Genomic DNA, 15,349 nt, shown 5'->3' on the forward strand with positions numbered 1-15,349 from the left:
AAAAAAAAGGGTTTTGGAAAAGGCCACTGATGTTCTGAGTCGGCAAAAAACAAAACGAGTCGAGGAAAAAGGAGGAGAAAATACGCTGATATGAGTCGGCGCCCCCTGTGGGTGGAAATACAAGCGAGTAATAAAATGATAACCATGCTAATGTTGTCGTTGTTGTTACCTGAGCTTCAGGCAGCGCTACGTCCATGATGTTCGGATGCCCTCGCGGTTCTCCGTTCTCCAGCCGAGAGTAAATCACCTGATATCCACGGATCTGACCGTGCTGCTTTCCCGAGAGCGGCGGCTTCCACGTCACGCGGATAGCCGTGGAGTTTATGGCCTCGACCTCCAGCTTACGAGGAGGAGCTCCGGGCACTGGGGATATACAGAACATCCAGAATTATTTCCCGGAAATGTTAGGTGTGTGTGTGTGTGTGTGTGTGTAGGAACCTAATTTATAGTTTAGTTTATGATAAAAAGCTGCAGTAAGAAATCTTATAATGTACCTTTGTATCTAATAAAGAAAGTAGATTCATTTAAAAGAAGTAAAGGAATAAGGAAAGAAATAAATAGCCCAGAGTTTAGCAGAGAAGAGAGAAAAATAATAATAATAATAACAATAATAATAATAATAATAATAATAATAATAATAAAGAAGGCTTTGAATTAGAAGGGCAAAGAAGGAAAAAATTAATAGGAAAAAAAAGTACCATGTAGGAGGTAAAAAAAATAAATGCACAAGACTAGCTACTTAAAAAAAAAATAAAAAATTAATTAACTGAAAAATGAAATTAAAAAATTAATCTTGAACATAAATTTTAAAAGAATGTTTTTTCATGTCAGGGCCATACATTAAAAATAAAAAAATAAATAAAATAAAATTAACTGATTAACTAAAAATAAATAAATAAAATAAATTAATTAATATTAAATATTAATTAATTAAATATGAAATTTTATACAAGTTCCTTATGGTGCCAGGTATTAAAGCATATATATTTTGTAGCTCAAAGTGGAGAAGAAAAAACCAAAAGCAGCGTCTGACATGTCCCTCAGATGCATAGGCAGTAAAAATGAGAAATTTAGCTTGTATCTCAGAAGCAAGGCACTAAAAAAAGGACAAAAAATTAGCATGTACCCCAGGGCTCCAACACTAAAGAGAAATTTATTATGTTGCACAGGATCAAAGTAGCGTATATGTTTTAATGTTCCCTTAAGCACACACACACACACACACACGCACACACGCAATCTTTGTTGTTAAGTTTCCCGAGCAAACAAATACGCCGAGTTTCTTTTTTCCCCCGAAGCGCTTCTTCTTCACTTTGAAGTTGAAAGTTTTTGTTTTTTATTAAATATGAAAACTGTTTTGTTTATTAAAAACACAATAAAAAATATTAAGCTAAGATAAGTTGATCTAAAAATAATTCACAAGCACTGAAACACGACGTTATTAGCACGCAAGTTACCGAGTCCAGGGACAAGATAAGCAGGAGCGTTGAAGACGAGCCATTAGCATGTTCCCAACTTTCATTTAAATAATTATCCCTGAGACGATTGGACATCTACGCGACCACGCCATACACACCATCATTTATCTTAAATGAGCTAAATCTGTGTGAAGTAAACTGCTGATCTGTTTATGTGGCTCCTCCAGGCAATTCTGATCATTTCTTTTAGACTTTAGAGAATTTGCCCATTTATTTCAAACTCTTTACAGAGTAATCTGATGATCCAGCAAAACGTTCACAAGTTATAAAGGAAACTGGATTCAGCATATCAGAGGGAGCGAGGGGAATTAAGGACAGGGAAGAGTGTGAGGAAACGTGTCGGAAACTTGTTAATTACAGAAAGGAAACTTCACGTATATTAATTATAGATGGCGTCCTTGTGGGATCGAGGAGAAGGAGAGCTCTTATTAGTGACAAAAGAGAAAGAGAGACGATAGATAAAAGAGACACATGAGGATGGTCCATTAAAAGGTTCTGGACAGCGGGATGACCTGACTTGCAGAGAAAACGAAATGGTGGAGTGGTACAATGGTGGCGTGACAGAGCGCTAGAGTGGTGGAGCGGTAGAGTGGTGAAGTGATAGAGAGGTAAAGTGTTGGAGTGGTAGAGTAATGGAGTGGTTGATTGGTAGAGTGATGGAGTGACATAGTGGTGGAGTGGAGGAGTGATAGAGTGGTAGTGTGGTCGTGTGGTGGAGTGATAGAGTGGTAAAGTGGTAGAGTGGTGGAGTGTTGGAGAGGGATCCTCTGAAGCCAAAAGAGGACGAGAATGAAGTAGAAATGAACTGTACAGGGAGAAACTGGTGATGAAGAGAAGAGAGCTGTTTTCTGGTGGAATAAAAGAAGAGCAGAACCCCCCCCCCCCCACCAGAGTGTGAAAGAGTGGGAGAAAAGCCTGGTGTGTCCAGGAGAGCTGAGGAAATCCTGTTATTTAGAGACAAAGTGCATGTTGTGTTCCGAGGAGACGCTGAGATCCCGTCTTAGACAAAAAAGGCTCTGCTTTCCTTGAACGGATCGTCTCCGCCAACGTCGTCGGAACACCACAGGGTAGAAGTTAGAGGCTTTTAGACGAGTCATAGCAACTTCACAAAGAAGGCCAAAGGTCAACCAATCGACAAGAAGTAAAAACCTTCCATATACCTTGTGTGGAACCTGAGAAAACGCTAGAACTTACAGTTGGTCCATGTTTCTTAACGAGAAATTATCACATAGCTTGGTAAAATATCCATCAGCAACCCAACCCCCTGAGTCCCATCACCCTCCTCCAGGCTTTAGGTCCCTCACAAACCCAACATATTCCACCCTCCAGAGAAACGAACGGAAATATTATAGTGTAGAAGGTAAAGAAACGTGCTGCATGACCTATTTTACCGTCTAAACAACCCCCTGCTTGTGTCTGGTTCTAATGGACCTTAGCAGCATGTGGTATCTCTGATGAACTGATGTGGGATGTGGCATTATGGGCCAGATTAAATTTAGTAGTAATTATTTATACAAGAACTGTGTTTACAGTAACATAAATCAAGACAAGATTGGGGCATTAGCCAGCTTATGCTTTCCTACTGTGAAAAGGTCTATAAAACAATACAACAAGAGTCCAGCGTGATCTACAAAGAGTCCTCGTTCTCTAATCTCGGAATACGCCTCGATTTCCGATGCTGACGCTTGAGGAACCCAGTCTCCAGATGTTCATTAATTCAGGGACCTCTGCACCTAGCGTCATCTGCCTTTAAATGTGCCGCGTCATCAGTAACAGCATGCTAAGAAATGCCTTAGAGCGCTAAAAGTATGTTGCTCGATATACCCAGGGGGTCGACTGCATATCAATTGCAACCTGTGCTTTGGAACATGAAGAGGATAATCTCTCATCTTATTGACTGACCACATAACTGATAATAAGATGAAGATCTGGTGGACCGGGAACTCCGCAGGTCTCACAAGGGGTCGACGGTGCAGAAGACATTTCCGTTACACCTTGTTCAGGGTGCGGTAATAGACTGTTAGGGTTCTGGAGTCTTTGTTGTTTATGCTAGCAGCTTCTAAATAATGTTTTGCCAAATTGCCTAGATCAAGCATCGCATCGCTCTACATGGTCAAAAACCAACCCAAAACACTGGTAACCACACACTTCTAAAATAAACTTGAGCACAAATTTATAAAAGTTGCTAATTCTGTGGTTTGCAGGTCTGGAAATTAATTTTCACTCATGAGGATAGTTAAAAGCGTTAAAGGCAAGATTAGCAAAGACATGGAAGAAAACCAGAGAAGGTATATTAGTGTGGTTAGAGGTCAACAAGAAGATCAGAAAGGATGAAAATATGGGACTGTTCCTCACAGGATAGTGATCACCCAGGAGTTTAGATGAAAAAGGACAGGAACAGGAAATGAGGATCAGATTCCAGCAGGAATTTGGCATTTCAGCCAGGGCTTTAAAGACGTACCATCCTCGTTGGTTCGGATGCGTACTGGTGCGCTCTCAGGTCCGGGCCCCACATCGGTGTGAGCCCTCACCCGTACCACATACTCCGTCCACTTCCCCAACCCGTCCAGTACAACGCTGGTGGCGTCCGCTCCAATATCCGTCACTTCGTGTCGCTCGGTGTCCTCTCCGCTCACCGCCTGGTAGCTCACGGTGTAGCGAACGATAGCGCCATGCCTGCTGGCAGCAGGGGGAGGAACCCAACTCACCTTGATGCTGGTGGAGCTCAGACTGAGCACCTGAATATCCTGAGGTGGAGCTGAGGGCGCTGGCAAGGTAATGAAATGGGTGTCAAGCAAAACCAAAACAAACTCAGATCAAATTAGGAAAAATGGTCAACATGTCTGGGCTGGGAGGCTAGCCAGATTCGTACTGGTCAGTGCTAAGATCTAGCAAATGAAAAGGTTTAAATCTCAGGACTGCTGGAGACTCTGAAGCCTCGAGGTAGTTCAGATCTGTGCTTGGATTGGAAACTAGCTTCTGATACAAGCATCAGACCTACTGTGTAAATTATTCTAAAAGATTTTTATCGTGAAAGATATTTGTTTTATCTACTTCTACTTCAATGTTTATTAAAAAAATCCGCCATTTTTCAGTTTATGTTCGACTTCCTAAAGTGAAACGATCGTAAAGTTTCTCAATGCATCGGATCCAACAGCGGTTTGGTTAGAACTCAATGCTAAGTGTAATTACAGTGTAATTGCAGCTGTACGACATCCTTTCTTGCTAATTCACCACCAGACCTGAGGTAAACGTCGAGATTTCGGATTGTTTTATCTGGTTTCCATGGACACTGGGCACTTCCATTGTCGGAACACCAGACGTGATCGCTCATTAAATCGATATCTTTATTCATCTCTAGCTTATGCTCGGTGTACGGGTTTCTCAGTTGCCTAGCAACGGCATATTCACCATGTTAAATGCTTGAACAACAAGCTGAATTGACAAAAAAATGTACAAATATAAGCATTTACTTTCGACAGATGGCACAACGTTCACGAGTCCCGTTAAGTGAGTCGTCTTCATTTCTGATGTCAAATTACAAAACTAATCTGATTTCATGCCTGGAGCACAATGTCTCTGTTTTAATTTTGTTTTTGTTGCATCTTCTTCAAGCCTAGTTTCACTGAATTTGAATATTCAGATGTTTTTAACGAGAACAAATGGGGCTTCGTGAGAAAAAAATAAAGAAGGCGTCAGTGGAAGCGACAGCAAGTGAGGCTGATATCATGAGACAGGGATCTGTCAATCACTGGCCTGCTTTTCTTTTCTTTCTTTCTTTCTGTGTGTGTGTGTGTGCAAGTGTTTTACGTTCTTGCATGTTTGAATGTCGGCTTTTTGGCTTGGAGACAACATTTTTTCTACATTTGTCAGGCTTCCAAGTCAGAAGAGATGTGTGTGTGTGTGTGTGTGTGTGTGTGTGTGTGTGTGTGAAATCCCAATGAAAGACAACATTTAATTAAATCAGTTGCAAATGATCTACAGGTGAATCTGGCTAACTTTCCACAGCCCAGAAATGTTAAGAAAAAAACACAGACAACAACAAATAATAATAATAATAATAATAATAATAATAATAATAATAATAATAATAATAATAATAATGAGCCTCAGTGCTGACATATGTTCATGCACTTTTTTAAATAAATAAAATATAAGATAATAAATAATGGAGAAAAGGATAAATAAAAGTAAAAACTGGGAAATGGAGCCTGCAGGAAAGCCTCGCCACTATCAGGGTTGCCATGTTGAGAGCTTTTCTACTTAACAGCATATACAGTAAGCTACAGATTTTATCTGACTGGAAGATAAAAATATGTATTTTTATTTTCCCAACAGTTTTTGGATATAAAAAAAGCATATATTTTATGCATAAAAATGGTATATCATGAAAGTATCTTTGTGGTAAATGTGTTTTTTTAAATTAACATACACTATATTGCCAAAAGTATTCGCTCACCCATCCAAATAATCAGAATCAGGTGTTCCAATCACTTCCATGGCCACAGGTGTATAAAATCAAGCACCTAGGCATGCAGACTGTTTTTACAAACATTTGTGAAAGAATGGGTCGCTCTCAGGAGCTCAGTGAATTCCAGCGTGGAACTGTGATAGGATGCCACCTGTGCAACAAATCCAGTCGTGAAATTTCCTCGCTCCTAAATATTCCACAGTCAACTGTCAGCTGTATTATAAGAACGTGGAAGTGTTTGGGAACGACAGCAACTCAGCCACGAAGTGGTAGGCCACGTAAACTGACGGAGCGGGGTCAGCGGATGCTGAGGCGCATAGTGCGAAGAGGTCACCAACTTTCTGCAGAGTCAATCGCTACAGACCTCCAAACTTCATGTGGCCTTCAGATTAGCTCAAGAACAGTGCGCAGAGAGCTTCATGGAATGGGTTTCCATGGCCGAGCAACATCAGTGTGTGACCTCACAAATGCGCTTCTGGAAGAATGGTCAAAAATTCCCATAAACACACTCCTAAACCTTGTGGACAGCCTTCCCAGAAGAGTTGAAGCTGTTATAGCTGCAAAGGGTGGACCAACGTCATATTGAACCCTATGGATTAGGAATGGGATGTCACTTAAGTTCATATGCGAGTCAAGGCAGGTGAGCGAATACTTTTGGCAATATAGTGTATATTGAATTTTGGATTCTTAAATTAAACCTTGATTGTGGATTAAACCCAGGATAATCTGGCAACCCGATTATATATTCATAAATAGTCAAGTCTTGTTGTCAGGATTAAGATGTTCAGGGTTTTGGATTTTTTTCTTTAATTAGCACAAACGCCGTCAGAAATCCTGTAAAACCTACAAAGCGATAGCACGCTAACGCTGCCGAGGCAGCCATGACACAGCGATCTGTCCATCTGTCATCCATTCTCGCTTTCACACTCGTCTTTATGTCAGCACACTACAGAAGCTCCACAGCTGCAGCTGAGATATTTACGGAGCAGGACGTCGTTCTGACAGATGATCAGAGTGGGTTTTATTTTAGCGCCGGATGATGAGTGAGAGACGAGAGCCGTGACACCATGTGAACGTTTTCCCTGCTGCTCTTTCACTGCCCGGGTTCGGCTTGAGGACTTCGACGCGAGCTTCGTAGCGATTAGCATCACACGATTGATGTCACTTACATTTTACGATTCCCAGGCTAACGATTTATCAAAAAAAATCTTCGTATTTAAGACAGTATACTCACGTTGTTTCCTTCTCTACTCTATTCTAACCCCAAACTAAATATCAGTAACAAAAACGCACCGAAGCCTACCTCCTGCCCTTGTCAACGGTCAGAGGAATTCCCTCGCTCAGGAAAACGGGATAATTAATGACAGAGGCAGGAGAGGAAACGGAGAGAAAATCTACAGTCGTCCCTGAGCGGCAGGATGATTTCTTTCTTTCGTTTTTTTCTAGGTTAGTGCTGATAGAAGAGGAGGAAAGAGCAGAGCACTCACTGGACTGAGCGGTCTTGGCTTCGATGGGCTTGGTGAAGACCCCCAGGCCCATTTCAGAGCGAGCGGCGAGGGAGAACATGTACAGAGTGTCTGGCTTCAGGCCTTCCACGGCGTACGACCCGGCCGGGATGAAGGTGACATGGATCTGCGAAAAAGAACACCAAAAACCGTTTTTTTTCCACCTTTATTCACTGTTCAAAGACATCCCTATCTCGCCATCTTGGATCTGCGACCTTCAGGGCTTTTTTTTTCTCATGAGACTCACCAAACCCTGATGAAATATAAAAGCCTGGATGTTAAAGTTGGTCTTGCTCGTGCAACTAGCAGTAAGCTAGTGTTAAGGAGTTTTCATTTCAGTTTTTATCTGGTATATTCATAGAATTTCTTAATACATTTCTTAATGACAGTAATCGTGATTTCAGTCTTATTGCATCATAAAAGATAACAGCCAATCAGGTTCATGTATGCAAATGAACTCCATCAGTTCACATGTTCATAGAATGTAGGTTATGTAATGAAAGTGTTTCGCAACATTAAATATAACATCCAATCAGGATCATGTATGCAAATGAGGCCTGTAGCATTGTTTACTCAGAAAAAGAGGACAAGGAATGCATTGGGGACATTTATTTTTTTAACCTAAATTTGCATATTCATATCAGAATCAGATTACGGTAATGAATTTCAGGAGTGTAACTGTGCCAAAGGATTACAGCCAATCAGGTTGATTACAAATACAAGCCATGTGAACATCAGATTACTTGAGATTATTACAGATTACTTTAAACCTTTGTTCCGATGGATGATTAGCTTTTTGGTGCAAAATATTCATTTATTAGTCACAAATGAACCTACAAACTGCACCTAAAAGTCCATTAGCTGTGTACATATTTGATGTTTAGTTTTAACCGGTCTACTGCCGTACTGATATATTTTTTTACACCCCTACACTCTACAGTCACATTTTAGCTACAACCGGAACAGGGAACGATCAGAGCGTTCAAAAGGCATCTGCTCTCAACATGGGCCGATTTTACCCACGTCTCCTCCACATGGCGTGTGAATTTTTGCCAAGTCTTGAATCTGCAGATCTGTCGTCGGCGGGCATCGATTACAACGTCCTTTTTCTTTTAAAATCCAAACAATCTACAAAACTCAACCCCTGAATACAACCCGCAGACGTTTGCCCTCGGGCCGTGAAGCAAAAACCTCAATTTGGACCATTTTTGACGGTCAGCCGTGGGTCTGATTCACACGCTGTAATAACCCCCTGCATGGAGCCCGAGAACAGAAAACAAAAACTGTTGATTCTGTGCAAAATCTGGCAACATTTCTGTACCTTATTGTCCGAGCCGGCCTCCCAGTAATGAAGCTCGTACAAAGTGATGGGCTCCTGAACGGGCCAAAGCCACTTCAGCATGATCCTGGTGTCCAGTTCGGCTTCGGCCTCAAATCCAGAAGGCTGTGCCGGGACTGAAGAGCGCATGGAGAAAGAAAAGGAAGTTAGAAAGGAAACCAAAAAACATCAATAAACCTGATTACAGCTATCTATGCTTAAAGATCTTGGATTCTGGTCACCTTACGCAAAACACGCCGATTACACAGAGTGCTTAGCTTCAGTACTCGAGTAACTAATGCTAACTAACAAGTCTTTTATTCCTCAAACCCATGTCCAGGTCTAGAAACATGAACAGAACTTCACCAAGCATCCTGGATCACTGTAATGACGACCATCTTGGAAAACAGTAATCGCTTTTATACTAAGCACTCTGGTATTAATAAGTGCCCCCAAAATTTACAATTGAAATTGTGGCAGGAAGTTGGAACTAACGATGTCAATCATAACTATCACCACTGCTGTTTTATTTACAATGGAGACTTCGGATCTTATGGCTAACAGGCGATTTGGGGAAAGACCTGAAATGACTCAAGTGACTTTAATTGAGACAGACTTCCATTTGTTGCTGCTCGAGCCTTGTAAAAGCAAACAAACCTCCACCGAACACATCCTCACATCCTCCTGACATGTCATCTGAAGATATTTGCACTCTTTTCCATTTCTCTATGATGTGTTTTTCATTGCATGTCTGTCTCTTACTTTAGTAAACACGTATATTTATTCAATCTGCAGCACAGACAAATCTCGCTCATGTCACTGCAGAATGAATCACTTCAGCAAGCTCTGAACTTTATACACCACACACACACACACACACACACACACAAAAAAAACTAGTCCCAGATCCTCGCTGTGTTTATTCCTGTTTCTCGGTCTATAAAAAGCTGTCTCTCTGAGCCACAGCAAAGAAAAAAACGGCAAACAAAAAGATTTTAAAATCTGAACCTGGGTTTTAGTTCACTGAGGTTCAGCAGGTGCATCATTTACCATCAAAAAAACCTTCAGATAGACAATGTTGTTGTTTTGACTGGCAGAGGCTTAGGTGTGCCCCCCCCCCCAAATGTCCAAAGAAAGGTAAGGTGAGGTACGGTTAGTTGGGTTTGTTGGTTAGTTAGTAGGTTGGTTTGTTGGTTGGTTAGATGACTGGTTGGTTGGTGAGTTGTTGGTTGGGCGGTTTGGTTGGTAAGATGGTTGGTTGGTGGATTGGTTTGTTGGTTGGCTGGTGGGTTGGTTGTTTGATTGGTTTGTTGGTGTTTGCAATTTGACCCTTAACATTTGCACTGACTGAAATTGTTTTCTTCCTCAGTACGTACTATGATGACTCAGGTTGCGAGTACGACATAAAGCCAAAAAGGTGGAGATTGTACATTAGAAGTTATTTGAATGATTGTACCATATTTTATGGTCAGATGATTTAGTGTAATGATAAACCTACAGCTACAAGTAGCTCTAGAATAAACTAACTTTAGACACCAAAGATGTTTTTCTGGCTGATCTAGCTGCATTCAAAATAAAGATACTTATAAAGAAAAGTTGATCTGAACGAACCTCCTTGTTGTGTTTTGACCTGCAGGACATCAGATGGAGGTCCATCCCCTACAGAAGTGAAGCCCAGGACACGGAGACTGTAGGTGACGTTGGTGGTTAATCCAGAGATCGTGGTCAGTCGGCTGTCGTCGGTGTTGTGCTTCAGCCAGGCGCTCAGCTGCAAGTCCGGATCGGTCGTGTAATAGATGCGATATCCGCGAATCTGCCCGTTGGGTTCCTCCGGAGGTTCCCACTGCACAAGCATAGTGCTGGAGCTCAGCATGCGCGCCTGAACGTGCAGCGGAGGAGACGAAGGCGCCTGTTCACTGGTGCGAGTCTCCACTGTGTCACTCGGTGGACCGCGCCCGATGTTGTTCACTGCCATCACGCGGAACTCGTACTCTGAGTATGGGCTCAACCCGCCGATGCTGTATCGTGTTGTCGCAACCCCATCCACTTCCTGGTAGCTGCTGTCAGAGGCTTTAGAGCGGTATTGGATCATGTAGTAGGACACGGGTTCTGGGTTCCCAGAGTCCCACGTTAGGGTGACACTGGTGGCCGTTGTTTCAGTTACAGTCAGAGATGATGGGGGTTTGGGAAGAGCTAAGGATATGAAAAGGAGATGAAGAGCAGATGAAGGTTTCAGAAACGTTTGCAAAAAAGCTAAAAATGGCATTTAAAAAAGGAAAACCTTTGCTCCCTAGAATGTGTCCAGTTTACATGACCAACTAGTTCACTACAAAGACAATTTCCCGATGAAGGAGCCGCCCATTATCTAGCTATTAAGCTAATTACAATGACTGCTCCTTGCTAAAATTCCATCCAGCTACTCCATAGATATTTCATGATTGAACTAAATTTCCAGTTCTTTTCTATTCTATAGCAGCCACATGCTAACATCTTAGGTTTGCATAAATACAGTACGTAACCATGCAGATGAAGCTATGGTAATATTGTAAATAACGATAAAACCAGGGGCTAAAACATACGATCATCACACAGCAACTGTCACTTCGTATGCCTCACCAGATACCTCGCTTGGCCACTGAAACTCATGCTGAATCAATTTTATTGACTGTCAGACAGAACCATCACTAAGCAAGTAAGAAGTATAGCTCACCTCAACTGGAACACTGTGTATTCGTGAGAGAGAGAGAGAGAGAGAGAGAGAGAGAGAGAGAGAGAGAGAGACAGAGAGCAACAGTACAAGTAAAAAGGGCAGGTGAGCAAGTCAGGAACACACATCCTGGTGTCATTAAGACTTGCGACCAGCCTGGAGATAAACGCCTGTGACACTTTCTGAGCCATTATTGATTGTCAAAGTGTAAAGTGCAATCAATAGAGTTAGCGGTTGCTAACACCAGTCCTGGTGTCTGTTGGGACTGAAACACACTCAAGCCTGATCTGCACGTTCACTGTGGGCAAATACAAGCTCTGAATCATCGAAAGGGCAAAGAGCTGAAGCCTGTATTTCTCTCCAGTGAGCTTTCCAAAGTCCCTAAAGCTCATTAAAGCTAGAGAATGATGGAGGACTGGTTTATCTGACAGTAATGTAGAGGTGAAGCCAAAATCAAGGCCTGGTGAGGAGGGTCATCGTTTTGGGGTTGTTTACCTGACTGGCAGGAGAAGGCTTTAAATACATCAAAGTGCTGCTTTAGAGAAGAGTCAGCCTAAAGTTCTCATGTGGTCTGCTACCTCGATTAAATTAGACATTTCTCTTTGAGTTTTCCATACCAAAATTAGCAAACTGCAAGAAATGTACCGATATAAGAAGCAAATTCTTTTATTCTGTTCGTTCTGACCCTCAGCTGGTCCAAAAGTGTAGACTGTTGCGAAGCTACAGACCTTCTCTCTACAGAATGGTGTCTTGTGCTAAACAGTTTTTCTCTCAGTTCTTTTGAAAAGTTTACCGTTTGAACTGAAGATACCATCAGAGAAAAGGCCTATTATGTGCATCCAGGCAACATAACTACCAAGGTTACCATGGAAGAGGAATGGCTGCGGTTCCTCTGCTGCTTGTTCAAACTGGAGGTCATTAAGGAGTAAAAGCCTTAACCTTACCTTTGACTGTAACTTGCGCCGTGGCTTCGATCATTCCCAGAGAAGACATGGCCACGCAGGTGTAGTTAGCCGACTTGCGGATGTTGGTAAGTTCCAGAACGTTGCGTCCAACGGGCATTTCCTCTTCTTTGGTGAGCTCGACTTCTCCAGTCATCCACTTGACGTAGGGCATCGGGGCTCCGACAGCAACGCAGGTGAGATTAGTGCTGCCCCCTGGCATCACCTCCTGATCGCTGGGTGGGATGGAGAAACGGGGCGGTACCCGCCGTACTAGAAAGAAAAACCAAAAGAACCAAGTGAGATGTCTGGATATTTAGCGCTGAAGTGGTGCGAGAGTAAGTCTGTGGTAGACCCTAGCTCATGTATCTAACTAGGCTCTTCTTATACAAACGTTTAACTTTCAATCACAGCCTTGCCTCTACAGTACTACAGGTCAAATACTATGACCAAATACTTAACATTTAGACACAGAGTAACGCCTAGAGTCCATCTTAGGACACAGATTCCTTGCCTGCTGAGTGTGTATGATGTTTAACTAGCTTGCTAACCAAAACTGGTAGCAAAATTGAAGTCCTTTCAAGCCGCATAATGTGACAGTTTGTTCCTCATCCGGTTCTGGAAAACTCAAAGGCCACGCCTTTACAAGAGCACTGCCATAACCTGACACTCTACAGACAGGTAATGAAGATTAACGGAAAAGATGAAAGTACTTTTCAGCTAGATCAGATTAAACAAGATATCTTGCTAATGTTTAACTTAATTGAATGTTTTTTTTCCCCTTTCGATTTTCACCTAATCCAATCTGCAGGCTTTTTAAGGCTTTTTCCGATTACAGGGTGTCGATAGCGTGAGACGTTCGGTGTACGCTGCCGTTTCGGGGCTATCTGGATCGCAACGCTGGGAGAAAAGCCTGTGGGACATGCATTGTTCACCCAGGCCTTTTTTCCTTCTCTTTGTGCAGCTCTGATATGCAGATAAGCTGACATTATAAAGAGGTTCCCATGGAGATGAAAAAATGGGGCCTGTTGACGTTGTGTGGAGACTGAAGAGAATAAGAGAGAGGGAGAGCGAGAGGGAGGAAGAATGGACTATCGGCATGGAGGCTGATCTGAATATGTTAAAGAAGGAAAGATGGCCTGGGATAAACACGCTCTCTCACACACTTTCAGCTCGAAGGGGAAATCAAGGGCGAATAAAGAATCTCGCAGGGGAGACGGAGGTTAAAGACGCTCCCTTAACACAATACAAAGTCCTATTGTGCTGCCGTTCGTTTATATTCTCGCCATTCAGCGTGCGCTGAGATTACCATCTCGACCCTTTTGTTCTGAAAGTGGCCTTCGCTTAATTATGTTCTTTAAAGGGAAGCCAACCTGAGCGAGTGCTCCGACTTGCCGTGGTCGAAACGCCGCAGCAGGACCGTCGGACTTTGTTGCATTGACCCGCCTCTCTTGAGGTCTCCACGGAGAAACGCTGCGGACGCTAATGGGTTTTTGCAGCAGACCCCGTGAAAATGGATTTTCAAATATTTCTTAATTTGTCCAGACATTCATGACACCCGTGCTTGTTATCCGCCCCGCCCCCTTCCCCAGCTCGTTAGCAGGCTGTCTCAGGGAAAAACGCAAAGTCTTGCCACCTCGAGATTCCAGTCAGTTTTTTGTTTCAGTTAGACACGAGGCAGGATTTAAAAATTCAACAACAAAAGATGGTTAGAAATGTGTCTTAAAGACAAATGGACAAGGTGAAACTGGTGTTAAAGCCTGAGGTTTTTTTTTTTTTTCCGCAGTAATAACCGTGAATAATGTGGCTCGTCAGTGTGGCTGAGAGAATGGAGTCGTAATTAAAAAGAAGCGCTGGCCCACTTTCTTTTTAATTAACCCAACTGAATGTCAACACGTTTGCGTATTACAGCTTAATGGCAGTGTGTACATGAGTGTTAGCAAGGAAGCAGGAAGTGAGGAGCACTGCTAGCCACAGCGGACTGCAGGGGACAGGAAGCAGAGCGTGCAGCATAAAAAGGATTGTCGAACTGAACTACATGAAAGGCATTAGCGTGCCTTACAGATCTTCCCCTGACGAGCAGCAGGTAACGATCTGTAATTAGCACGTGGGAAGAAATGGAATGGACGAGATTTCAGAGTGAAATACGAGCTCATCTATTAAATATTCCTACACTTTACTGTTAGCCTTAACGATAACCGTGGAGTTCCTGAGCAGAACTCAAGCAGTAACAAGACCTTCTGCTGGCTGATGATGATGATGATGATGATGATAGTAATGATGATGATGATGATGATAGTGATGATGTCACAATTTTGCTTATCTGTAAGTTGTTTCTTAATGAAAAGAAATGAAACAGATCCTAAACTCTACAGCGTCACACAGCACCTTCATCATCACTCCAACAGCACTTATACATTTAGTGTACTGCTTTCTTTCTTTTTCTTTCTTTCTTTCTTTCTTTCTTTCTTTCTTTCTTTCTTTCTTTCCATTTTAACCGTTCTTTCCGTTTAATTGTTTCCTTTGTTTTTGCTTCTTTTCCAATCTTCACTTTTTCTTCTTTTCAGTTTTCATTTATTTCTTGCATCTTTCTTTCCAATCTTTCCTTTCATTTCCTTTTTTCTTTCTATCTGTTCATTGACTAGTCTTTCTTTTCCAAATTTCATTTTTCTTCCTTCCTGTTCCAGTCTTTCTTTCTTTCTTTCTTTTTTTCTGTCTGAAGAGTGTGTTACAGTGACTGGTCTGGACACTGACTGGACCCTGACTCCAGGTGTCCTGATTACTGAGCTCTACTTCCCTTCTGCCTGTTCCAATAAACAAAAGAAAGAAAAGTGGAGCAGAGATGAAAGAGAAAGTAGCACGCAGGAGGAGGAGCTTGGGGTTCATGCGTTTTTGTGAAATTAAATGAAATATTTAGGGTGTTAGGCGC

The 15,349-nt window shown here is 42.2% G+C and overlaps 1 protein-coding gene across 7 annotated transcripts in view; it reads right to left on the reverse strand.

Moving 5' to 3' along the window:
- Positions 1 to 15,349, reverse strand: part of ptprfb (protein tyrosine phosphatase receptor type Fb) — a 172,440-nt gene that overhangs the window by 48,461 nt on the left and 108,630 nt on the right. For all 7 annotated transcript variants that reach the window (XM_058418582.1, XM_058418585.1, XM_058418588.1 and 4 more), the window contains exons 7-12: positions 12,424 to 12,693; positions 10,384 to 10,965; positions 8,776 to 8,909; positions 7,437 to 7,581; positions 3,940 to 4,245; positions 170 to 363 (exon numbers count right to left, since the gene is read on the reverse strand). In XM_058418582.1, the coding sequence (XP_058274565.1) occupies positions 170 to 363; positions 3,940 to 4,245; positions 7,437 to 7,581; positions 8,776 to 8,909; positions 10,384 to 10,965; positions 12,424 to 12,693 (1,631 nt within the window). The remainder of the gene's footprint in view (positions 1 to 169; positions 364 to 3,939; positions 4,246 to 7,436; positions 7,582 to 8,775; positions 8,910 to 10,383; positions 10,966 to 12,423; positions 12,694 to 15,349) is intronic.

This window comes from Hemibagrus wyckioides, linkage group LG20, assembly GCF_019097595.1.
Source record: "Hemibagrus wyckioides isolate EC202008001 linkage group LG20, SWU_Hwy_1.0, whole genome shotgun sequence".
NCBI classification, from domain to species: domain Eukaryota; kingdom Metazoa; phylum Chordata; class Actinopteri; order Siluriformes; family Bagridae; genus Hemibagrus; species Hemibagrus wyckioides.